A 26,450-nucleotide genomic window follows, 5' to 3' on the forward strand; every position below is an offset into this window, starting at 1 on the left:
TTTTCTTGACAAGGAGGTTTACTTTTGAATTTTCTGGGAGACCAAATAATAAAACAAGGTTTGCCAATAATTAATTTTCTGTATTCTGAAAGATTAGAAAATTTTGGCCTTACAGTGATTTCTTCCTATTTACACCTGGAATTCTAAAAGGTCCTAAATCTACTTCTGGTTGTAGCTGGCATTACGTGTAAATGGAACAGTACTTCCAGTGATTCATGGGGTGTATTTTGATATATTACTAAGACATAAGATGAGTTATATTGTATAGAAAGTTGCAAGGAGGGACATTTGTGATATGTAAATTTTCTTTGGGACAAATGCTGACTAACTTTAATCCAACATTTTTGTGTCATGGTCACTTAAACACTTCCTGATTTTAAAAAAATCAACATAACCCTTCAGAAGGGCTGCGTGTTGATCATGAGGTAATTTAAAGTTGCAATATTTGATTCTTTTTCCAAAGGATTGAAGTAGCTTAATCTCTGAATCTGGTATTCACAGTCTGAAGAGGAAAGTGTACAGGTTAGAGTTCCTTATCTGAACAGCCTTGAAGAAATAATTTTATCATTTTTGAAAGGAATTTTATCTGTTTTGTAGGTCTTGTAATAAGGGGCCAAACCTTGAAGCTATTTGTATTCCTAAATAGAAGAATTATCTGTTATCACCTAGGTGCTAATCCCTTTCCTGCTGTAAATGAGAGTGAGACAGGTTCAGCATTTGAGAGCAAGATTGTTTCAGTCAGGTGACCACCCAGCTTTTGATTTCTAACTTCAGGCTCCTAAATTAGCTGATAACGAAAAGAGATGTGACTGCATTGAAGACAATGAAGCCACACACACTTCTTATTCTAGTGACAAATTTGATTCATGGGTAAAACTTAAACAGTGAACAATTACATCTTTTTTGTGCCAAACCAAAGTAGACTGTAATTTTAGGGTTTTATGTCAGAAACATTTCTAAAACATTGTTCTCTTAGATAAATCATTGTAAAGGTTTATTTATTTATAAATTGGTAACAAATAGATGCTTTAGTGCAAATTCTCATATCCATACACAGGATCTCTTATTTTCCAAACAGTGACAATTCTTGTTTCTGCTGATTCTAGAGTAGAGGAAAGGGAGACAAATCAGGGCATGGTTTTCTATTCATAGATTTACTGTACCAAAGGCAAAAGGATAAATTCCACTCTTAGCATTTAAAATTCAGCCCAAGACCTGTTATGTTCAAGTCAGGTGTGACAAACCTTTTAACAAACACAGAGACAAAACGTACACGTGGCTAATTGCAGAACTGAGAGGGGGTGCCAGATGTCCTGTCATATATTCTTTACTGTCACAGGACTTAAGCTAAAGTTAGCTAGGATTTGGTTAGTATTTACCAAATACAATAAGAGTATAATCTTCATCTGAGAGGTATTCAAAACACCCTTGAGGATTTTTTAAAGTTCTTTTTTTTTTTTTTTTTTTTTTGCTTTTATCAATTTTTGTAGTGCTTGTGGATCTTAATCTACATTTAGGAACTATGCTTAATAGTTGAAGTAATTATTGGGAAGGGAAAATATCTTTCCATCATCACTTTTACACCAGCTCTGTTTCCTCTCAGTGTTTCATCCCTGCGAAATGGATCAGCTTTGCCAAATATCTTAAAGTCAGCTAATTTATGGAGAAATCCTGATGCCATCAGTGTGAGATCTGAGGGTGTGTGTTTCAGGACAGGCAGTCATCCAACCTTACAGAAAGCAAGCTAAGACTATTCCACTAAAAAATATCCCAAAGCCCACAACAAACTGTACTCCAGCTTACTTAAAAAAAAAAAAACAAAAAAAAAACAAAAAAACCCACACCACCACCAAGCAATAAAAATCAGCCCTGTAGTTTAGCTCTTCATCTCTTCATTTAAGAAATCAGGAAATGGGAAATTGGGAAGTGTTTTCCATTCTCCATTGGGAAATTGGGAAGTGTTTTCCAACAGAATTCTGCCTCATGACAGCAAGAAGCAGGAAGGAATACAGCTGACAAGTGTGTGGCTTAAGTTGCAGAAATGCTGAGTGTAAGGCTTGTCATGACACCAGCAGGTAAATTCAGGAATACAAAACTAGAAGAAACTTTCTCCTTTGCACCTTCTTCCCTTTGCACTCCCAGTCTTGCTGAAGCCCCAGCAACAGTGAGAAGGCAGCTGCAGTTGGAATAAAGGCCCCTCCCTGAGTGTGACCCCTTTCTGGTGGGTATATTCTTGGGGTCGTTTTTTGGTTAGTTAGGAGTCACTGTCCTCTGGAAAAATATGTAGTAATCAATTGATTAATAGTAGCTGGGTGACGCTAGAAAGCAGTAATAAAATGAATTCACATTTCTTTCTTTTCTTTCCTTGTGTTCAGTCATAATTGCAGAAGAAGTAAGGCACTTTTACCTTACCACCTGCTGTAAATACACCATGCTTCCAGTAACTGAGCAGGCTACAGTTACAGGGTTTTCCCTCCTGCAAGAGAAGCTGTTTTTCCCACTGACTACTTTATTAAAAATGGACCTATTGAAAGCTCCTCAGTCCCATAGGAACTGATGCAAATTGTTGAGTAGAAGGTGATTTTTGCATTTTACAAAAATGGCTGTAGTAGTTTCTGAGAACTATATATAGACGTTAAACAAATTGCTTGTCTGGAATTAAAGTTTAGGTGTAGAATAAAGCAAGACAGAGCATTTTTGGATATTAAGCATATATGCAAGAGCCAGAATCCTCTTTAAGAACACCCAATGTTTTTTGCAAACTTCATAGAGCATAAACTGTTCAGAATCCTATCTGCCTGTGGCCCTGCAGCCTACACACTCTTTTTACAATTCTAGTATGGGCATAATGAGGAAAGCCAGGATTTGTAAGTTGGAAGGTGGAGGGCAGCAATATATTGGATCTGAGATGTACTGTTGACATTCTGAAGCAAGTGAGTAGACCATAAGATTTATGAAACTATTAAATACAATAATAGCTGTTACACTTTCCCACTTCAGATTCTTGGAGAGCAGGTTGAAGATCTTGTTTTGGGAAAAGAGTAATCAGGGAGGTTGGGCTAAAAAGGTTACTATAAAGTTGAACCCTTCCCCAGGAGCTCAAACTACATCCTTCTCTTCTTCCATCCCTCAAGAAAATGCTGATTTAATTCTGGGAAGCAGGCTTGACAGTCCAAACATCTCAGTTACAAGGAACAGCAAAGAACAGCTTCTCTGCTTGGTATGATGTGGAGCCCACTGCAGCAGGTGAACATGTGACCTAAGATTCCACAGCTGAACAAAGAGCCTGTAGGCTCTTTCTCCCCTTCCCACCTGGGGCTACCTCAGCTGCCCATGCCATACTTCAAGATGGGGACCAAGTTGCGATGGGACTACCTGCTCCAGCAACATGTCTGTTATCCAAGGGGCCACCAGCCATCTGTAGCCAGCACTCGAGCCCTGGGACCTGTAGGGTCCCCTTCTGATTGAGAACCTGAGTTTTGCTTCTACCCCACTTACTCTCCACACGCTTCTCCCTGGTGCTTGTGGTCACTGGTCGCTGGCTCCTCGGAAGATGGTGTGTTGCAAGCAGAGGGCAGGAGCTTCCTGGTATCGCTTACCATGCCATGGAGCCAGCCATCTGTCAGCAAAACAGGAAGGCACGGGTTCCTTCTCCCTCCTGGGCTTGTTTCGCTATTTTTGGGAGCTGCACTTCTCCCCCGTGCAGCGCCAGGCTGGTGCGATCTGAGGGAAGGGCTCCCAGGCGAGCGAGGGGCCAAAGCCTGGAGCTGCTGCTCTGCCCATCTGCTGTGGCTGGAGGTGTATTCATTATTAATGGAGGTAGTGGCTGTTGCTGCTCAGATATGCAGCCCTGCCTGGGTAAATGAGACATTCTTCAGCAAATTGCTTCGGTTTTTGATTGCTGATTGTACGTGTGTCACCAAGCTGACTCAAGGTTCATCGATGCATGCTCAGTAAATTAGAAAGAACATAACTATGGATCAACCAAGAGAATGAATTCTGTGCCTACAATGACCCAGGGCCATTTAATTTTCTGCTTAATTTTGTTGCAGTCAGTTTGCATTTTGGGTTATTATGCGGTAGGAAATTAACAATAAATAACAAATTTGGTCCTCCTGTGCTTGTAATGATATTTTTATAAATCTTTGTAATGCTGTTTTTCAAAGGATCAAGGTCTGTGCCAGTCTGATACTCCAGCAAGTATGCAGGGAGGAAATAAAGAGAAAAATACATTATTCTTCCCAGATAATCTTATAGTTAAATAGCAAAGGGGATTTTTTCCTTTCCCCTTCTTTTTCTTTCTATATGTGTGAGGTGCGGTTTTTTTCTTTTTTTCTGTGTGTGTATGTGTGTGTCATTTTACATTAACATAAAGCTCTTCCTCTCTTCTCAGATAACTTGAGGAAAATGGAAACAGATGAGGCTCAAGATATGTCCCAGGTTTCAGGTGAGGTCCTTACTTCTACAAAGAAAATACTAAATTCCTGCTCATCTTTCTAGCACAGTACAATGTTTTTCTTGTTGTCGATAAAATTGCTTTGGTTCTTTTTTAAAACCGAAGTGGGAATTGAGATATAATTAATGATATCTCTTGATATCATGCCTAATGGTGCATGGACTTTTTAAAAGGGACTGTGTAAATAAAAACATCAAGGGAATATAGAAGCATAGACGTAATTTTGCATTAAACCTGCGGTAGCGTATCCCTAAAGCATGGTCAGGTGCACATTTACACCATTTCTCTTAGGACCAAAATTCTGATTGTTATAAAATAAATATAGAACAAACAAAGGTCACCAGGTGAGAGGGGGCAAATACTAAAAGCAAACAAACTGTATTTACCATATAGAGTTATTTGACTTTTTTCCAGAGCATTCAGTTTTACTTATACATGTTTAAAACCAGGAAGGAAAAGAAAAGGAGCCTAAAGAACAGGAAGAAAAAAGAAAATGAGAACTGATTGGCATGAGTCTTTATGCTTGTAATTGTTTTTGTCCAAGATGATATTTTGAAATATGTTTAAATGGCAGTTAATATGGCATTCTAAAACTTGCCCCTAGTTGCATGAATAGGATTTTGCAGTCTTACCCCATATTGATATTCCTTGGTGGCATTTTTAACTTCCTTGGAAATTGGTTCCTTAAAAAATTGGCTTAGAGAGATGAGCCATATTTATATTGTTGTGCCTCTGTAGTTGAAAAAGGCCAAGTTACTGTCTTTCCCAGTTTCCCTAATATGTTGGCAGCTGCAACGGTTGATGGCTTTCAGTTTTCACTTCTAGTGTTCAGCCTGGAACACGACAGCTCTGTTGCTGAGCCCACTCACAGAAGACACCTGGGCCTGCAGCTCTTGCTTCAGAGGCTGCTTGTGGGCACTGTTGCCTCGGGACCTGGGGGGGTCCAGCTCTAGGCGGCAGCTAGTAAAGGTCTGGGCACAAAGTGGGTGGCTGTGTCACTGGATTTTCCTGGAATATATGAATACAGTTTTCTTTTCCTCTCTCTTTTGTTATTATTCTGCCTCCTTTTTGAAAATTTTTGAAAAGTTTTGCCAGAAATTGGAACCCAGAACTTTCAATATCATCTGAGAAATAAAAAACATATTTTCTGTCTGAAAGAGCAACAGTATAATGATCTTTCATGCCATCAGAAGATTACTAGTTATGTTTATTATAGGGAAGTCATTCCTAGTTAGCTCTGTGAAAACATGTTGCACTTGCTCCTCAGGTAACAAATTTGGAATTGTAAGTGGATAAGCGTACATATCACTGCTTTGTTGCATGTTGAACCGATTTGTAAATGAAATAAAATCTGTCTTAGACATGCAGTTCCTGAAGCATTTGTGGCCTTAGCAGGAAAAAAAAGCAGTGGGGTTTTAGTCATTTATTCACTTTGGATCTCTTTGGAGCAGTGAGAGGCACCACAATTTGAGTCCAGTTCCTCTGCCTGCTGCAGAAACCCTTCCCTGCTTGCGTGAGCTCTTTCAGGCAGGAACACTGACCTCCTCTTCCTCTGCTGCAGCACAGGCTACCCTGGATACCCTCACATAACCGTTGTGGTATGCTTTACCATGGTGTGAATTTGAGCTTCACACCTGCTACTTCTTACTAGAGCCTTGCTTGTTTTTCTTTTGACATGGAGAGTAACAATAGGGGAGATGCTGCCTTGATTTGATTGGTGGAGCAAACAATTCACATTCCTTGTGGTCTGCCTCTCCTCTTCAGAGGGAAAACTTAAAAGGAACTTTGCCATTTTGAATGCTTGTATATATGTAAATATATACATAATAGATGTAGATCTATAATTCGTAGTTCTCAAAGTTTTCTGTAGTTGAACCACTGTAGTATTTTGCTGTGCCTTTTAGCTTTTCTAGCATATCATGCAATAGTACTATTCTGTGATGAGAGAGGGTTTTCTTGAAAAAAAGTTACCTTTGATATGAGGGAGACCTACACAAACAGATTAAAGAAAGTCTGCTTTGGACTGTTCATGCTGTTTCTGTCACTGAGCATCTGGTACTTTCTGTGAGCAAAGGCTGTGACTTGTGTTGGGTTGTTAGCTGGCCAGAGAAAGAACTTCCTAATTTACTTTCATTTATGGTAAGAGTTATGTGGGAACTCACCTTCTGGAAATGAACATTTATTAGATTAGGTTCAGATACTGGCTCATTGTAAGCTCTTACTAGAGCTCAGAAGCAGAGAATCTGGAGGTACAGTGGTACAGTGGTGTTACCTACTTTCTCATAGGTTGGTGAATGCAACCTGTGAGAAAGAAGTAGGTAACATTTACTGATGAAAGGAATTTTTCCCCTTGTATTCTCCTGGGTTTCTACTTGCTTCTGGGATGCTTCCTTGCATGATAAGGCAGCTCTGCTATAAGTTGGGAACCAGTTAAACAACTGCACAGTTTCAGGAGTGTGAGATTGTCCTGACAGCTGTAAAATACTTATTTATTTCTCCTGTTTTATGAGTACTGCTCATCAGGTGTAGCTGGCTCTCTGGGCCAGGGGAATTAGGGGACTTGGTTCACTGGCACACTTAGTTGTGTTTTAAAAAATGTAAATTAAAAAAATAAATTTAGTTTGGTGGGTTTCTTAGGGGCTTTTTGTTTTGTTTTTCAACCCAGAAATGAAGAAGGTCTCTAGAAACAGTCACCCCAGCTCAGACACGGCGTTGTGCAGCCATGTGCTTTATGCAGCTGCAGCTGACTCAGGTGTGGCAGCGGCCAACCAGGCCAGGAGAGTATAAAACTCATGGGAGTGAGCCAAACCCGGCATGCACACAGGCATTCCCACCTCAGGGAATCCAGGCATGGCTGACTCCTAGAGGAACTGAAATACTGTGTGACTAGCACAGAGTTCACACTTTTTATTTTTCTCCTGAAAGTGATATTTCATGAGACAAGCAGTTGCAGTTCTGAAATGAAGAGAGAGCTGACATACATTTAACCAAATGGTATCCGGCACACATACAAGAGAGTCAGAAAACACAGATAATATCTCACTTAACAAGCAGTATTTTTCCTGCCTCTTTTTCTTTTTTTTTTTTTTTCTTTCTTTCTTTTTCTCTCTCTCTCTTTTTTTTTTTTTTTTTTTTTTTTTCTCAGTTCTAGGGTCTAACAGTTAAAGAAGGTGAAAAAACGATACAAATGTTTCCACATCTAACATTAAGAGATCTCCTAGAACAAACCAGGTTGTGCTGCACTCTGCAAAAGCAGGAAGAAGAAACCCTCAGTATTAAATACCCACACACCCAACATTTGTTTGTGAAAGGAGAGGGAATGAGATTTCTATTAGACATCCTGCCCTGGCTTTCTTTTCAATAGTCATAGCACCAGCAGCACCATTCTGGCAGGAACTGAATCACTCTTAGATCTGGATGTACATGTTAAAGGAACACCAGGACTTTGACAGAAATAAAGGATACTAAAACCTTTTTGAACTGGGCAGCTTTTTCCCTTACTCTCTTATGTCTTCTTCCTTCCTCTACTTATGTCTTCTAGTGTATTTCTGGGGCAGAGTTGAGGAACCCAGCTAGAGAGAAGTTGAGGGTCTTTCCAGTCATCACTGATAGCTTAGGCTCTTCTCTGACTGTTTTTATTCAGAAATGGCAGTGTTGAAAATCTGAGACCATCTTGCAGAGATGAAGATTGAAATGAAGGAATATTTGATTCAGCCTGCAGTTCTAATTCTTTCTATTTATGACTTAACCAAGAGCAATGCTAGTCAGTGGCAGTACCAGAAACAGAACTTAAATTCTACAGCTAAGATGGCTCTTTATAATAATTAATTTTAAAAAATAAAAAAACCACACCCTTCATCCAAGATTAGATTTTATTTTTTATACCTCACTTCTTATGCTCCTTTGTTGTGTTATGTAATTTTTGAATTATTTTCCCCAGTAGTGGCCACTAGGTATTGGGATAGAGTTTAGCTCCTTTTCCTTTGACCAGTTGTTGTTCTGGGCATGTCTGTTTGAAATTAAAATGGAAAGCATTCCCACCTTTCCCCATCCCACTTCATTTCTAAATTCAGTGGCAAAAGAATGTTAGTGAGATTTTGTATTTATAAGATTGCCATGCAGTAATGAACTTACCATGGTGTAATGATTTACATGCAGTTAAGGCATGAAATACAAATATGATGCTGTAGAATCCAAGAGACAAAGCTCAATAAATGCATCTATTTTAAATCCACTAGTTTTGCCCTATCTTTTTGCATGTAGGGATTTCTCAATCATGTGTTACAAGAAGAAATTAGATTATATTAAATGGGTCATTAGAGACAAGTTTACCAAATTTTCTTAACTGCAGTCTCCTGCAAAGAGGGAAGCAGACCTGATCTCCAGCTTCTGCCCCATCAAGTCCATGGAACAAGTCTGATTCATACTGGGCAAACTGCTAATAATTTAAAAATAGAAGACTGATAGCCATTTAGTGAACCAAAGAGCTCACCACTGCAAATGTACTCTTCTGCTAACAGGTTTCTATTCAAAAAAGACTGCTCGTACTTCAAAGTATCCTACTTAGACCACGTATTGTAGGATGCCTAATAACACACTTATAAAGATATTATTTTGTCTGTTATCTGTTATCCCATAGTTCTGGTATTATGAGTTTTTATTGGTTTGTAGTCAAAAATAGTCTTCAGGTTTTTTAGGATAATTGTTCTTCTCAGCCAAGATTTAGTCAAAGCATCAATGTCCACTATTATAATTGGGAGTGCACTTTGATCCTTGGAAGATTTAGGTAGCTTTGGATTACTGTTATATTTTTTAAAATTTTCCTTAACTTACATGCAATGTGAAGAGAGCTGCCAGACTGTTGCTTGCCCTCTAATTAAACCTCTGGGGTTTTTGGTTTTTGTTTTGTGTGGAGCAAAATGTGTTGAACAAACAGAAATATTTCAGCTGTCTCTCCTCACTTCTGCATCTTATCTGTGAGAGATATCTCAGCTTGGCAGGTTAGGACTTGCAATGGAAAGTTGCTCTCGGTTCTGTACGTTCCCTACATCCCAGAAATCTGAAGAAATAACTAAATAAAGAGCTGAATATTAAATGGGAAAAAAAAAAAAAAGGTCATGAATTTACTTCCTACTTTTGTTTTCCTTTGCTATTAAATTCATATTCCCTCTTGTACATTTATGCAATCTTTTGCATAAGAGCCTTTGCTCTTGCACTGACATCCAGTGGGTGTGATTTTGCCCATTTAAGAATATCCCAGAGAAGCTGGGACCTTATTAAATCATGAAGTATGTCCCCCCTGCCAGTGCAGGACTTCAATGCCCTGGAGCCCTCTGGCTGTAGTTTGGGATGGTTTACATGATGCTGCTCTCAAAACTCCTGCTCAGCGACTGTTCCACGGTTTGATAGGTGTGGCATTAAGAAATGCAGTCACATACTCATTTCATTTAATTAAACATATGTTTGTACAAACAACCCAAAACAACTAATTTGGAAGATGGCTTAAAACTATCTGTCATTTTTCCCCATTGTGATCAGTATAGATGGGAAAACAAAATGCTTTGATCCATCCGGGAGGCAGGGAGGAAATCATTCACTTCATTCAGATCAAGTCCATAACTAGCACCACTAAACTGCTATCACTAAAGTAAGCAATATTTGGTTTAGTTTTTCCATTTCTGATAAGTGTTTTAAGGTTTAACTGATGTTTGTGTTTCAATGAGAGAATTCTCATTAGGAAAAAACCTCATTAATTTGCTAGGGCTTTGTGCCATACAGTTACTTCCCTTACCAGTGTGCCAATTGCCACAGGATGTCTAACAGATTTCATCAATGTAATTTGGTAACATCTCCATTTTTGAGGCAAGGGTCTTATTTAAACATTACTGCATTCAAATTCTGCTCTGGGTCTGTTCTATTCTTTGCTATTAATGCAAAGGCCAGTCTTTTACTAATAGTCAATGAAACTAATCACTTAGATAATTCTTCAGTAGATGTTTCCAAGGCAGGCTTTTGTTAGAGATGTATGCAGTCATTTTAAAAGAAGTTCTGCAAGACAGTGGTAGTACTGTGGGCAGGAGATGTATGCTGTGACTGAGGGCTGAATCAAGAAACCTGACCATTTCTGGAAGCACAATACTTAGCAAGAGAGTTCTTCTTACTGTATCGTGTTCAGCACTAAAACAGTTCCACAATACCTACAATGTGTTAAAGCACTAAACTGCAAAACCTTGTGTACTCAAGATTTTGGGGTTTGTTTCCTATTTGCAAATAGAAGACAATAAAATCCTCGAAGTCAGGTGTTTACTGAACTTTGCCAATTGTACATGTTTAAGAAGTCCTGGTACCTACAGGCACTTCACTACTTGTAGGCACAAGGACCAGCCAGAGCTTATCTGTGGGTATTAGTGAAGCTTGCTGGCATTGTAGCTGAATTTTTAGTTGAAGATAAAACTTTTTTTTGGGGTAGTTCTTGTGGAGCGCCGGAATACCTGTGAGTTAGATTTCACTATGTCTTTGAAGCAAATCTAGGTATGTTCTCAATGAGAACTTGTGGAAGAAAGAAGAGTTTTTACAAAGGATGTCCATTAGATAACCTTTGTAATCCGTCAGTCTCTGTTGGCTAAATTGGATCTACTGAGCATAACGGCTGGAAAACATACATATCTCACAAATATCCAAAATAGTAAAGCTAATAACTGTGTATCCAGACTCAGTAAATTTGTCAGAGACATTGGCATGCATTCTTTTAAAAAATATAATTTCCCTATAATAATAATAAGTTTTCTCTGCAGGAGTGTAGGGTTCAGTGCTAAGAATATCGTGCTTTCATAGGGTTTTGGGGTTTAAGTTTTATTTGGTTTATGGTTCTTCTTATTGTATTATTTGAAAATGAGGCTACTCTGACAATTAACTGATGCTCTCCTCATTATTAGGAAAGGAAAGTCCTCCAACTAGTGATGTCCCTGACGATCCAGATGAACCTATGCCTATACCAGAGGACCTTTCAACTAGTACTGGAGGTCAGCAGAGTTCTAAGAATGACAGAATCTTGGGTAAGATAACAAATACACTCTGTTAGCAAATGCTAGTAGATGATATGGCAATAATGTTAAATTACTTTTTCACAAGTTGGTAAACAAGCAGCTCCTTTTCTGATGTGCCTTTTCGTCTTCTTCAGGTACATAGTGTTTTTTGTGCAGGCTTTTCTTTGGGAAAGACTTCTTCATCCACAGAGAACTTATAAAGATCCTGCTACTTATCTTCTTTTTAAAGCATGATTGTTGCATGAAATTCTCCCCAGGAATTTTCATTCTGTTTAGGAAATGGAATTAAATAGGTCAAAACTATATGAAGTCAGATTTGATAAAAATTCAATAAATGATTGGGTATTTTTATTTTTATTATTAATTTGAATTCAATCTTGAATTTTATGGTGCTATCTACTATTCAGATTTCTTCAGAAATGCCTATTAGAACATACATAGTATTTATATATTTGCAATTCCAATATCTGATCTCCGTTCATCCTTGATTTTTTTAATGGGAGAACTTTAGAAAATACTTGTATTTTCGATAAAAATCCACAATTGATAAAGTCTGTTGGGTTAAAATTTTTGTCCAGAGATGATTGTGCAAAATGCTGATTTTTCTTAGACTCACATCAAGAATTAGCAATACTGCTGACTACTGCATGCACCAGCTCCCATGTACTGCACTAAAAAGACTAAATTTTACTTGAGAACCATGCCTGCTTACTAGTAGTAGAAAAAAAAAAATAAGGAAAAGAGGGAAAAAAGCACATTGACTCCCAGAATGCTGTGATTGATGCCCTGTATGATAAAAATGTATCTGTAAAGGGATGACTATCAGAGTACAAGTACTTACCCACAAATAAAAGTATTGCTCATTATTCTTACATTCTGACATTATTGTAAGAGTAAGGGTCATGGTGGACGGCTTACAGAAAGATTGCAAGTGCCTTTAAATAATTACTGTCTAAGGAAATCCAGTAAAGGATAATAGGTGGAAAGGGAGGCACAGAATGCAAAATAATGAATTCAACATAATGCAGCAGGATGGTGTCAGCATTAGGAATAGAAGCTACTCCCAAATTCCAGCAATAGCTAGTGCTGAGTGCACCATCTTATGCATCTTCATTTTATTTACCATTTGATCCCCTCTTATCAAAAATGTGAGGAAAAACTTCAGCTCCTACATGCATATTGACATAATTTATGAAAAAAAAATATTTAAAAATGCTTTTAAAATATCTAATCACTTTCTAAATGCTTTATTTTTCAGTCCAAAGATCTTTAAACAAATTCTTTCATTAAGTGCTTGTCTTAACTCAGTAAAAAGAGTTATGTCTCCTTTCTCCCACAGTAACTAACCCTACAAAATATTTAAGCCTTGAGTCAAAAATTAAATTTTTACGTTCTTTGTTCAAACCCAAACAGGACTTTTCATTGTGTTGAATCTTCTTTAATAAACGCACAAATATCAGCAGATCCAGCAAAGTTGAACTTTATATTTGCTGATGATGTAATGATTCTGCCAACAGTTCGGTCATATATCAATATGTACACATATTCTAAATATGATAAGTTCCATCTGTTATTCTCATTACTCAGCAATAAATACAGATTTTCCGTGTCCTGACATTACAGTTTTTCTACAACCACTTTCTCTACCCATGGCTTTTTTGTTTACAAGGGTTACATCTTGTAACATTTACCATAGTCAACAGAAACAAAGACAATTCACAGTACTCTGCTTTATGGATGATCTGTAGGTATCTACTCCAGTGGTTGCAGTGTTTATCTTTTCTGTAAAGCTGCATATGCTTTTGCCTCTTCTATTGCTCCTTTTTACTAGCTCTAAGCTAGCTCTCTGAAAACAGTATTCTAAAAAAATCAATTCTCTGTTTTTTACAAAGAGGATCTTTGTAAAAGATACATACCCCAGGCATATCAGGAGCCATATGATTGCTATGCACATTCTTGATCTTCATCGAAAGAAAATCTCTTAGGAATAAAATAATACCTTAGGAGTGGTGTTTGGCCTATATGATCCTATAGGTATATTAGGGGTGAAGGGGGCTATCCTCCTATGTAGGCAGTGGCATGGCAGTCTAGATAGGTTTGGTGTTTAGTACAACACTGTCATTGCCAAGTCCCAAGGTCTGTTCCTCACTGCTTTTTATCATCAAACTTAGGTAGAGAAGAATGATCTGAAAAAGTAGTTTGGAGATTGAAACGTAGACAGGGGAGCATTGTAAAGACCCACTGATGTTATCTGTGTGCATCTGGTAGGTGGGAGCTAGATTGTGGCCCGTGGTAACTGATAGGCCCTGCACAAGCAGATATAGCCAGCTAACAATTTCTCCGTGTATGACTTTCCTAATTTCCCATCTGTTTCTTCCATCAAAAGAGAATCCCCTAGCATTTGGATTTATTTCAACATAGGATTTACAGTGCATTCCACTAAACTCGTAACACTCTGAGAGATCAGCTGTCCATACAGCATACACCAAGGAAATTGAGTCAGACATTTAATGAAGAGGGTCTCTACATTCTGGAGGATTTTTTTGTACATGTAGGGCTGCAGAGGTAACAATGGGAACTACAAGTTTGTTAATTGAAAAGAATAAATATTTACCTCCTCCCACTGAAATTAAGTGAGAAACCTGTTTTTAATTTTGATCAGCCTGTAAGATAGAAATGTTCAAGTGACAGTTTGCTTACTCAGATTTGTAATAACATTTAATGAAATAAGTTTTGACCCTGGAGTCAAAAGTTTAATTACCTTTTTTCATCAGTTTAGCATTTCAAAGGTCAAAGATTACAGGAAATAAGCAATTTTTAGGAAAGAAAGATAGACTCTACTCCTCCATGTGTTTTCATGTTTTCAAAAAATCTCCTTTTGTGCTTCTTCCAAACCTGTACTAAGACTAATGTGGTGCTACAGAGCTGATAGAAACATTTGAAATATGTCTTCTGCTCTGAGAAGAAAGGTGTTTAAGTCCTCTACTTGCCAGATTTTATTGGGTGCCTTCAGTTTTTGAATTATCATTTTGAATTTATCAGACAGGGTACAAATTTCATAAAGGAGGTACCACGGAGATCATGAAATGTATGTTTTGACTTGGGTTCCCAGGCAAGGGGGATGCCCAAAACACGGGTTTCCTCTGACCAATGCAAAAATGGTCAGTGGTGTGAAAGGGTGATTTACGGAAGTAAAGTCATCAACAGTTTCTAGTAATAACCCCAAGTAGCACAGCAAAGCAGAAACATATTGGAAGAGATGCTCTGGTCACCATGAAGGCTCTTCATTTCCTTGATGAGCTTACTATGATTTTAATGTTGCAACCTCCAGAAAGCCACTATGTGTTGAGCAGCTTCCTTCTGCATGCTTAATTTCTGCTGCTCTGTCCACTAGATCTTCCTCCTTCCTTGTCCTGTTCTCCACCCCAAATTTACTTCTCACGCTGATCTGGCACCTGTAACATTTTATTATTTTCTTCTTATTCTTTTCACCCATGTGTTCTACAGATAGTTTCTCTAGAAAACACAGTGAACATTTTCAGCAAAGTGTGAGATTTTCACAGCTCTTTAAGACTCTAGAGACTCTGTTGTATCATCTCTCCTAAATATCCTTCTGAAATCTTGGTCTGAGTTAAAAGTACACATCCCACTGGAAGTCCATTCCATTAAAAATTCATGCTTTGCAGCCTGTTTTGAACAGCTCTAATTCCCATGGCACCCTACTGGAAATATCATTGGATAATTCTCAGAATCCACAAGTTTCAGGTTAAAACTGGCGTGCACCTTTTGTGGATAATCAGTACTGAACATCCTGTGTGTGGTAAACAGTTGCAATGTTTGTTCTCTGAGACTGAATCCTAATTCAAGCATGTGTGGGAAGTTAATGACTCAGTGAGCTGTAGATCAGACAGCTTCATGGAGAAAGCCATTTGCTCCAATGGGGCATTTGTCTAGAAATGTAGGCAGTGCGTTCCTTTATCCGTAACTGCCCATTCCATAGGTGGCCATCATTGGGTAAAAAAAAAAGCCATCTCCCAGTGTTAGTGGCCTCCAAAAAAGGCTGTGGGCTCACCATTTTGCACAGATAGCCGTGTGGCGCTGCAGGTGACCATGAACTTCTAAGACAGAAGCCAAATGTTATCACTGTAGTCACAGATTACCGTCTGGGCCTGGAATAAATAATGTACAGAGATCTTCTTCTTTTTAGGAGGTGGGAGAATTCATCTCACAAAATTGGGTTGAAACTGTCCTACAATTGACAGAATATACCCAAAGTAACCAGTCAAGGTGATCATAGACATCAGTAGGAAATAGACATGATTCATATTATAAAGTCTGTTTGTTTAAAATAAATAAGTATGGGAAGAGACATTAAAAGGAAGGGGGTTTTATACATTTTTCTCTCCCAGTGGGAAATACCAGGTGATGATGTTGCATCCTCCCACAACTCAGTTACTAAAGCAGAAGCCTGTGTAGCCGCAGGCATCACAGGGACCCAGACATTGCCTTCACACCCTGGTGTCTTCCCTCCCAGCCATGGGCATTCAGAGGTTGTAACCTGCATAAGGAGTTACTTACTGATGCAGGCAAGTGTCCCCTGTCTGAGCAGCTTTGATGCTTTATTTCCTTAAAAGGAGCTCAACCATTTGTGAGCATGGGCACAAGCATTGCTGAGAGGCCACCAGGCAACCACAACCAATGCCATTACATAAATCTACTGCAACTCACACAGCTGGGTGGAGACAGAGAAAAAGTGTGGAAAGGCTGCAGATGGAGGGGAAAAGCGAGGAAAGATAAAAGAGGAAGTGCCCCACCCCAGCTTGCAAAATTGGTCCTGTGGTTCAGGCAGGTCCAGCTCACTGCTGCCCTGGTAATTCTGCTGAGCAGGGAAGGGGGCTGAAGAAAAACACTGCTGGAGCTAAACATCTTTGCACACCCCTCCTTGTGGGTGTTCAGTGGCTATGAAAACAGTGTCTTGTGTATGAATAATGAAGTGTGGCATGTGTGTGCCTGGACATTCAGAGAAACAAATTCTGAGACCTGAAGTAACATGGAGAATTGTGTAATATGTTTTATTTGCTCAGGTTTCAGATGGATATCTCTGCTGCTCAAAGGTATGGAAGTGTATAGAAGCTGATGAGCCTTTATAAATAATTGGTGATAATTATTGTCTTACTTGATGTAGCCCTCATGAGAGCAGAGAGAATATTTGTTTTGAGATGGTTTGAGGAGCTTTGAAAATTGTCTTTAACCCTCCACAAGGAAACAAGGCTTGAAAGTCCAACTTAGGAGGCTTCTGAAGGAATTGAAAAACTTGAAGCTGAAATATTTTTTTAGGAACTTTCAAAAATAGGGAAGTGAGGAATCTCCCCTCTTGTTTGGTCTGAAGCCCCAATCTCTAACCCCAGAGTGACATTCCCCAGTATGGACTGGTATTGTATGCTCTGAGAGCCTGCCAATATGATGTATATTTTTTTGAGAATGCAGGAGGCATTTTTGTTAGGATTATTTTCATTTTGTCTGCAAAACTCTTATGGGGATTTGTATAGAAGAGGATGGGGGTGATTTCATTGGAGAAGGCATGTGACAAATTTAATGAATGCGCTTAAATATGCCATACAGGATGTAAGTTATATTCCAGCCTTCAAAGGTATGTTTTGCATGAGCATAGTGTGAAACAGTGTGCTAGAGAGAGATGCAGAAAACCCGAGTATATGGGGCCATTGAGAATTCCTGTTGTTCCCGAGACAAGCTCTGATCTTTGTAATGACTTAGATCTCAAAGAGATGTGCATGAAGGCAAATGGAAAAATGCCCTATTACTGAAAGTGAATTCCTCTATCAAATTTAAAAATGCTTGCTGCAAGTAACAGAGGGTGAACATTTTTAGAATAAACTTGCAAGAAATTTGTGGAAGTAAGGGTGACCCAGCCTGGAAAACAGAGCTGCCACAGCCCCAGCGTAGGCCAGGCTGCATTATGAGCTCAGTTCTCTCAACCCATGCAAAGCCAGATCAGGCATGTAAAAATCTGCCCTCTTGATGCAACCATAGCATATGACAAAATCAAATCCTTGAGAACAGAACTGATCCTAAAAAGAGTTGTACTTTTACAAGGATTTTTATTTAGTTTTGTGAGGAATGTTTTTACTCAGAAGTACGGCAGCAGGAAGATTTGTGTTGCCACTGTGTGGCAACATGATATTGCAGGAGGTGCTGAAGCTAAGGAGTTTTTTCTCCTATTTCTACAGAGCTGTGTAGCTTGTGGAGCTGCCTATTTCATGAGCACCTGCTGGGTGAAGCTGTGTTTTCAGAAGAGAACATCAGCACAAAAGTCAGGAAAACCCTGGGAACTGTGAAAGTTTTGTTTCTTCAGTATCGGAGAGTGGCAAGCATTTGCTTGAATTGGAGAGATGCAGTGTGTTTAGCTGTGTGGCTTAGGTACAGAGATTGAGTCTGCTGATCTAAACTGCAAGGAGAGGAAGTTCTCTATCTGAGCAGAAGAGATGTGCCTCAGAGATAAGCCCCATTCTAGCTCAGGAGTTAAATTTATCTAGCAGGATCTCAGCAGTGGCTGCAGCTCAACTCAGAAACAGCAGGCTCTGGTTGGAAGATGGGCATATTTTAAGCTGGGGAAGACGTCTGTAACTGTGACTTGCAAAAAATTCAGGTTATTTTAAAGGAATGGTTCTTCATCAAAAGATTGGATTGGCCTCCCAACACCAGCCACCCCTCTGTTCTGTGTTAGTTCTTGCTTGCTCTTTGTTGTAGGCTTGCTTCATACCTTGAACAAGTTTTCTTTCACCCCAAGTGCTCTTCAGGACTGAACCGTGCGATGTAACCACTGGACTGAGGCACAATGCAGGGACTACTTGCCTCTACAGAGGTGTTGTTTTGGAACCAGCTGCTCTTTTGGTTTTGTTCAGCCACTCCTCACATTTCTGTAATTTCAACTCTTGCTATGGTGGCTCCCTGGGAAGAGATGGTTTCGGGCTGCAGAGGATCTGCAGCTGTGCTCTCCCCTCAGATGTGAACTGTCCAGGCTCTGTCCCACAGTAAAATGTGCAAACACAGTGTCACTTTGGCTTGATCCACCATATATGAGATCTGCACGGAAGGATCTTTAGCGTGGCCAGTGTAGAATAAGCCCTTTATGATAAAGAGAGGGGATGGTAGAGCGCTCCTTTTTGGAGCTGTAGTCCCAAGGCCACGAGTGAAAACCACTCATTGCAGCAGAACAGAGGTTTGTTCCCGAACCTTTTCCTTTGAGCTTGCTGTGTGAGATTTTCTGAAGCCTCTGATGGTCGCTCAGGAAAAAGCTTTGCCCAGCAGGCAGTAGGTCGGTGTGACATAGCCACCAGAGCAGGGTTACCCTCAGCATGTCATTTATGATGAAGATGTGGGACCACAACAAGCTTTTAACTTGTGAAGGTGGATCAGCTAGCATCCTAGGATTTTGGCTTCCAGAGATAGCTTATTGGAAACTGTTGTGCCTCATCCAGCTGCCTCCCTGAACAAGCAAGTGAGCAGAGCAGCCCAAAAGCAAGCTAGAACTCAGCTTGCAATGAGGGACATCCTGCTGCACTCTCCCTCCCTTGCCTCCTCCATCACTCATAGGTGGATTCTGTGTTATGAAGATGCACATGCAGAAACAGAATTCCTAGAAAATTAACCCTGGTGTGTGCTTCTTTCTTGATTTTTTTTTTTACACATTTTGAAGTTAGGAATAATGCCAGTTCTTGTATTGCAATTTTGGGTCAAGTTTCTCAGAAATATTTAGGTGTCTAAGTTACTTGTATAAAAAGAGATCCCAATAAAGTATCTAATCTATCATTTCACCGTTAGCCCATAGTGACACCACAGGCACCAAGTAGGATTTTTGGAAATGAGTAACTCATACTCTATTGATGCAAATGAGATTGCAACCCTAACATGGCAAAATCCATGCCTAAAAATTGGATTAAGAACCTGATTGAAGGATTACAGGAAAAAAATGGCAGAACAAGCACAGAATTATTCTCAATTTCCACCCAAAACAGGCCTGACCCAAAAAGAAAAGTTAAGGCACACATTTTTCTCTTTGTTTTTCATGTTCCATTTCCCTTGTTTCTCCTCCTCCTAAATAGTCCAAAATTATCTCACTTGAGAAGTGTAATAAATGTAACAAAAATGGAGAAATATGACAGCATGAATTAACTTCCATTCTTCCAAGCTACATATCAGAGTTTAAACAAAAACAAACCAAACCAACAAACAAACAAAACTCCCAAAAAACAAACAAACAAACAAAACCAAAAAAAAAAAAAAAGGAGGGAAAAAGGAGCAGAAACTTAAGTGTAAGAACTTTCACATGAACCATTTTTTTACCCTGGAAATGTTACCGCTGAGGAAGTGGCTCTTACCAGAGTTTTCAGTAACTTCTCAATTATTTTATGGAATGATATGAGAAACTCACTTTTTCCATGACACTTCCTAAAAAAAAGAAATTATAATTGAGATCTTTATAATAAATTGCTAATTCCTTAATATAACAAGATTTTGGCCTCCCTGCTGATTAAGTAAAACCAGAAATATTTAATGCAATGAAAAGGTGGGTTTAAACTAAAGTTGGCGACATTTTCAGTTTGTGTTGCAATTAATAGAAGAGGAAATATTAATTCTCCCTATTTCATCATTTAAAAGCATCCTGTGTTTGTAAGAAGCTGTGATCAGCCAACATCCCTGCTATGGATTTGAACTTCCCAAATCTTTGGTGGTTTTTGTGTTTTGGGGATTTTTGTCTAAGCTAAGAGTTTTGTGTTCTGATTTTCAATAGTGGCTTAGGGGTTTTTTGGAGGGAGATCCATCCCTTCTCATTCACAGTACTGTGCATCTCAGCATTATATGGGCCAAGTTATGGAACCTGTTTTTTCCTGCTGTGATCTGTGTTGCAATGCTCGGAAGTGGTGGCAGTGGTTGGCGTTGAAGTGGGATGGTTTCATTAACACCAAAATGGGTGAGCTGAAGAACACTGCTGGTTCCTGCACCCCTCATGCTGCATCTGTATTTAACATACGTCCTTCCAGTTCTTTCCATATGAAAATTTATTTTCAGGGGAAAACAACACATGCACTTAGAGAATTCACTATGAAAAATGTGTTTGCCTTATTATGGGGTGCTTGGGTTTTGTGCCCAGGTTTGCAAAGCAAAAACCCCAATGAGACTGAGGTTAGTGTCGAATTGTGCATAATCCATCTGTACCCTGACTTCAGCTGGCTGTTACTCACAATTCAGGCTGTGAATGTCTCTGTCTTTCCAAAGCAGAGCACTCCTCCCAGTTTTCCCAAACTGAAGCCATGAGCAAAGAGATGAGAACATCCCTTCTGCACTGATGCGGCACCTTCCTTTCTGAGTCATGGTTTATCCTTTTTCCCCTCAGAATCCAACTAATTTTGTAACTGGCACCTCCCATGACTGGACAGTGGAGGGGAGATGGGGAAGCTCAATGGCCAGCCTGGTCACTGGAGCTTTGTCTGCTGCAGGTGTGGATCTACAACAATTTATCTAGAAGTCAAATGGGAACTAGGATTTTCTGGGGAAAGGTTGAATTTCTTGCCCATTTGTCCACATAATGGCTAGCAGAAGGAAAAATGAGAAATTATAATTGTTCTAGAAAAAGGCTTCAGTGGCTTTGGAGCCCAATACATTAAATATATGAGGGGCAAATAATGGTAATGAGGCATTACCTCTGCTGTAGTATCACATTTGTTTAATCTTGCCACTACATTGCTAGTAGATCCTAGTAAAACTGGTATCCTATCATAGGCTTATTGTGGTGTTAAGTGGAATTCTTTTTCACCTTGCAAAACAGACTGGAGAAGTCTGATATTGTTTATTCTGTAATTACACATTAATGACCCTGTACATTTGCTGTACAGTATAAGCATTAATAATAAGCTCTTTCCTGTGTTCAGAGAAAGAGACTGATTTATACCATGCATGATACTGCCCTTGGTGTTTAGAAGACAATGCAAATACGTTTTCCATTTCTAAAGCTTTTTACAATGCATTTGTTCTTTTTGATACTGCCTTTGAAATTTGAAATGGCAATGTATTTTCCAGCAGTCAGGAGCCATTTATTCCATATTTTCCTCTTTGCGTATTTATATGTACACACATACACATATGTACCTACAAATATGTGTCTGTCAGCACACAAAATTATGTGCTTGCAAAACCAAGCTCCTCTCTGTTTATGTCTCTGTTAAAACAGGTCACATATGCAAAAGAATGTTTATCTTGAAAGCTGAGCTTTTCCTTCTTCTTAAGACCAAGCAAACATACACTGTGTAACATAAACACATGCCATGAAAATATTTTTTTTCAAACCTAAAAGAGGAAAAGGTTAGTTCCTGCTAACTTGTCTGTATCCCTATATGAAACCTAACTGTAAATTCCATTTGGGAAGTGGGTAACAGCTGAGGAAGATCTGCTTGTACCCATTGTGGCTTTTGTAGTCTGCATAAAGCTGCTGGGCCAAGGCATCTGTGAAAGTCATGGTACTAGAAGGACCACCAAGGGGTTCATGAAAATAGAGAGAAATGGAAAAAGGAGATAGAGAAACACACATGCCCTCAAGTCTTCCTGCCAGCATTCTCTGCCTGAAAAGGCTCTCCTGCCTGCCACGACTGGCTCAGCAGTGAGGGGTACGTGGGTCCTTGGGATTCTCCCCTGCAACTCATAAGTGCTATTCCTCCTTGCATTCAGGTGTTCTATTAACTTAGTTCCTTTCAGTATTATATAAGATGTATAATGGAGAGACAGGGAAACATTCATTAAATGTTTTTCTCCAGAAGATTCTTTTGCAGTCCTATATCAAATTGAGGATTGTAGTGAAGCTTTTGGGGAATATAGTACTCACAGCAGAGGGAGAGATGGGTGGAAAATGCAGATATAATATCTTGTATCTCTGCTTTGAGATACAGCTTTCCACTGAAAGCTTATGCATGCCTAACGTGATAACTTTCTTTGAGATGTTTCTGTAGCTAACTGAGCTAACAAATACAAAATCACAGTTAAAAGTACCACTGTAATAAAGGTAATGATGGACCCCTCTGCTCTTCTGTCCCAGAAAGTAGTTTGTATTCAGGGAATCTTCTTACGCACATCTTGGGGAGCTTCAGGTAAGTTCAAAATATAACTCCACCAAAGACCAGGCTAGTTGAGCACAATGCAATCCCCTGCCTTCCTGTGTGAGAACTCATGTTTTCTCTGCAATGGTGGTTTTTTTTCACCCCTCTTTTTTCCCCTCAGTGAGACAGAGCACAAATAGTTGCCTACTTCCTGAGAACACAGTGATCCTCACATTCTGGGCTGCGGGTTGTGTTTTTCACGTTCAGGCATAGGATGGGAGTTAATCAGATAGCCATGGGCAGCTCTAGCAAATAGCACATTTGCATCAGCAGAAGCTAGTTTCAGCAGACTTGCTGGGAAGGTTTGTTGCAGCATGCCACCATCCTGCCCTACTGACAGGCACTGCACATTCTTTTGATAAAACAGATGACAATAGAAAATGAAACTTTTAACGTTCTCTTCTTAAAACGCTTGAGAAGCACCTTACCCTGAAGGTGTGAGTCTATGATTCACATCAGCTTTCCTGGTAATCCATGATGACTTTGAAGTAAAGGAATTTGAAGCTATGGATGAGCCATACTTCATTTATCCAGGTGGCAAGGAGAGCTCTTAGAACCACTCTAAGTGACAATCCTGATGACTAACAGTTTCCAAGAGTCCAAAGGCCTTCAAGTAGAATATGGGGATTACTGGGATTTGAGTGCCTTATGTGGTCAGAAATAATCAGCCATTACAATTTTTTTTTTTTTTTTTTTGTGTTGGACAAGTCACTTCAGACTCAAACTTGACTTTTTATCTCTTCTAAATGAACAAAGAATCATTCATCAGTCCCAGATTTTTCTCTCCAGCTGCTGACCAATTTATCAGGTGAAGGGTGATTTTCTGAAAACCAAGTCTGCATGCTTTCTGCAGTGTCTGACAGACTTGTCTGGCCATGACCTGGCTCAACCTGGATGACCAATAGCCCAAACTGTATTTCTGGATGTGTGTGTTTGTAGGTGATGAAGTTAGCAGGATTTCATTTTCTTTCCTGACCTCACTATGCTCTCCAGCACAACCATGTCAGATACCAAAGTTTATTTTAGCTAATAAGAAGTAGCAACTTCTGTAAAACTGTTTTGCTTTTTAATGAGGAAGGCTTTTCAACATTTCAGTTTGCCTCACACTTAGTCCTACCACACTCTCTGGGTGTTAGTATGAAATGTAGGTACTTTATGAATCCTGGGTTGGCCACTGCTGATGTACTGTCTCTGTCTTGGTTACAACATGGAGCTGCAACTTGGTAGTTCATGGGAAAGAAGGTTTCCTAATATATTACGGCATGTTAGGACACACATTTGCGTGTTTCTACCCTGAGAATTCATCATATTTGGTGAAATGCAATGCAATGTCTTTTCCTTTGGAATATTTTAAAAGCACTTTAAACAAAAACTGAGCAGATGCTTTTAAAAGGATTCTTCCAAGTAAAAGGCACTTAATGCTGGCTGGGGCACGTGACTAGGAGCAGAGAGGAAGTTTGCCAGAAACTTTGCCTGCTAGACACTTCTAACTATTCCATAAATGCTGAGATGGCAGGAAATGCCAACAATGATAGTCTAAATAGATCATTAACCCTTACAGGAGACCAAGTTTTGATCACCCTCTGAATGCCTGGCACCAGTTTTCACAGCACAGATCTTGTTCTAGTTGCATATAATTGTGTGTCCTCTGTCCATTTTAGCTCTTCTTGTTAATGTAAGACTGAGAAAGAGAGTGAATTAAGCTTGGGGTTTTTCTACTGCCATTTTTTCCAATTGTTTTGTTGGGACTTTTTTTTGTCTCTGATTTTATGTTGTGGCACGGGGCTTCTGGAAAAGAACCTCTGTCACTCTAAACACTGCACAAACACCAGCAGAACACCCCAAAGAGTTTACAGTCTAATTAAGGCTATATATATACATAATTGATTAATTAAGCTTTACAAGTCCTAGCCGAGGTATGTAAGGTAGGGCAGAAGGAAATGTAATCAATTCTGCTGTGCAATCTAAACCATATATAGTATTCTGGAGACCAGAGAGCAAATTTGTTTTTCTAACAGATGCAGCAAAACAGTCTTGTGTGTTCTTCTCCAGGGTGCAGTGGGATTGGTTTGGTTCAAAGTACTCACCTTCATTTTAAACCTCATCTCTTTAGCTTGAACAGTAAGACTGAAAAATATAAAGCAGGAAAAAGTAAATAAATTAAGGATTTGGTGATTGTACATGAGGGAATAAAAGAAACATTGTCAATGAATTATTCCATCATTTGGGGAATCATGAAATAATTAATTTCCTGCCTTATAATTAGTCTAGATCTTAGTACAGAGGAGCAATCTACTCAATCACTTGAGCTTCTGGAAAAAGAGGAGAGCTGATTCCAAGCTCTCTGCCTGATTTGGAAAGGCAGAAATCCTGGGTTGTACCAGTGCAGAGAGTGAACTTCCAGCCTGATGCTCATGTGACAGAAGTGAGTGAGGCTGGTCTTGGGAGGCTGGGCAGCTGAAGATAAAGTAAGGATATAAGGCCAAATTTCAGAATATCAAATCCATACTCTGGTCCAGACTTTTCTTTATGCTGAGATGTTTCTGAAGATCTTTTGCATTTTAGAAAAAATACTCCAGCAATTTGGTTTTGGAGTGAGATTTCACACCTCATAACTGAACATGTATGAGAAGCACTATGCAGCTGAACTGGAGATGACACAGTTTTCAGTTTTAGGTCACTTCCCACACCAGAGGTACAGGCTGAACCCCTCTCTTCTCTCCTTTCTCAGACCACTGATTATTTTGTCATTCTGGCTTCAGTGTGGAGGATAATTAAAAACTACTTTGACTATTAAACAGCTTATGCCTTTTTTCTTTTTTTTTTGAGGTAGTTGCCTTTGGGATTTTTACATTTCTCTTGGAACAGAGTGATAACATGGGAAAAGGTCAACTGAGGAAAGATAAAATTTCTTTCCTGCTTCTGCATCAGTCTGAGGAAGAAAAAGTTTACTTTTTGACCTTGAACAATCCTGGACAATGGAGACCTGGCTGAGGGCTCCAAGCATTTTATATGCAGTATTTTATGGGTAGAATCAAGGCTTATTAGACTGGATAGTAATTCTATCTTTGTATAATTCAGTAGGATGCATCACAGACTATGAGCAGCATTTTCACAAATACCTAAGTTATACAATTTTTTGGAGCTACAACTTTTGCCTGCTCCATGGTCCCTATACTTCTTCCGTGGAATACATGCCAGGAGGGTGACAGTGCATGGCCAAATTTCAGCTTTATGTTAGGACACTTGAGAGGTAGGTACCTGAATATAGGAATCACTCTAAGCAGCAAAATGGCTTTGAGTTCCCCATTAAAAAAAAATACAAACCAAAAAACTTATCTCCATTTAAAAGAATTGAAAAATGTGCAGATAGGGAACTAAGGGCACATGATGGATTAAATGCCTTTCCCATGGCCACACAGGAAGTCTGTGGCTAAGCTAGGAATTAAACCTAGATTTCCTCAGTCTGCGTCCAGTGCCTTGCCTCCATTTCAGCCTGTAAAATTTTTTTTGTTATCAAATTCTCTGTTGGCTGAAGCAGTAGGACACTGAGTGTGAGAATGAGAAAAAATTAGAGAATAAATACTATTAATAATTGGTGAGAAACTGAGAATAGTTCTGGATCAAGTACCACCCATTTCTATTGCTATTTAATGTTCTCTGTTTTCCAAGTTTACATCAGCATAAAAATCCCCTTGTGGTATTGTTCCTTAACTAAACTACTTGTGCCTTTCCCTATGGCTAGGGTTGCAGTGGCACCCAAGGCTTAGCTATTTCCAA

The 26,450-nt window shown here is 39.2% G+C and overlaps 1 protein-coding gene across 1 annotated transcript in view; it reads left to right on the plus strand.

Annotated features, from left to right (window-relative positions):
* The first annotated feature begins 1,942 nt into the window (after window positions 1-1,942).
* IKZF1 (IKAROS family zinc finger 1) overlaps window positions 1,943-26,450 on the plus strand; it is a 57,197-nt gene continuing 32,689 nt past the window's right edge. Inside the window, 3 exon segments of the mRNA XM_066326838.1 lie at window positions 1,943-2,075; window positions 4,394-4,447; window positions 11,392-11,511. Of these exon segments, the coding sequence (XP_066182935.1) occupies window positions 2,042-2,075; window positions 4,394-4,447; window positions 11,392-11,511 (208 nt within the window). The 5' untranslated portion in view covers window positions 1,943-2,041.

The sequence above is a fragment of the Sylvia atricapilla genome, chromosome 1, assembly GCF_009819655.1.
Source record: "Sylvia atricapilla isolate bSylAtr1 chromosome 1, bSylAtr1.pri, whole genome shotgun sequence".
NCBI classification, from domain to species: domain Eukaryota; kingdom Metazoa; phylum Chordata; class Aves; order Passeriformes; family Sylviidae; genus Sylvia; species Sylvia atricapilla.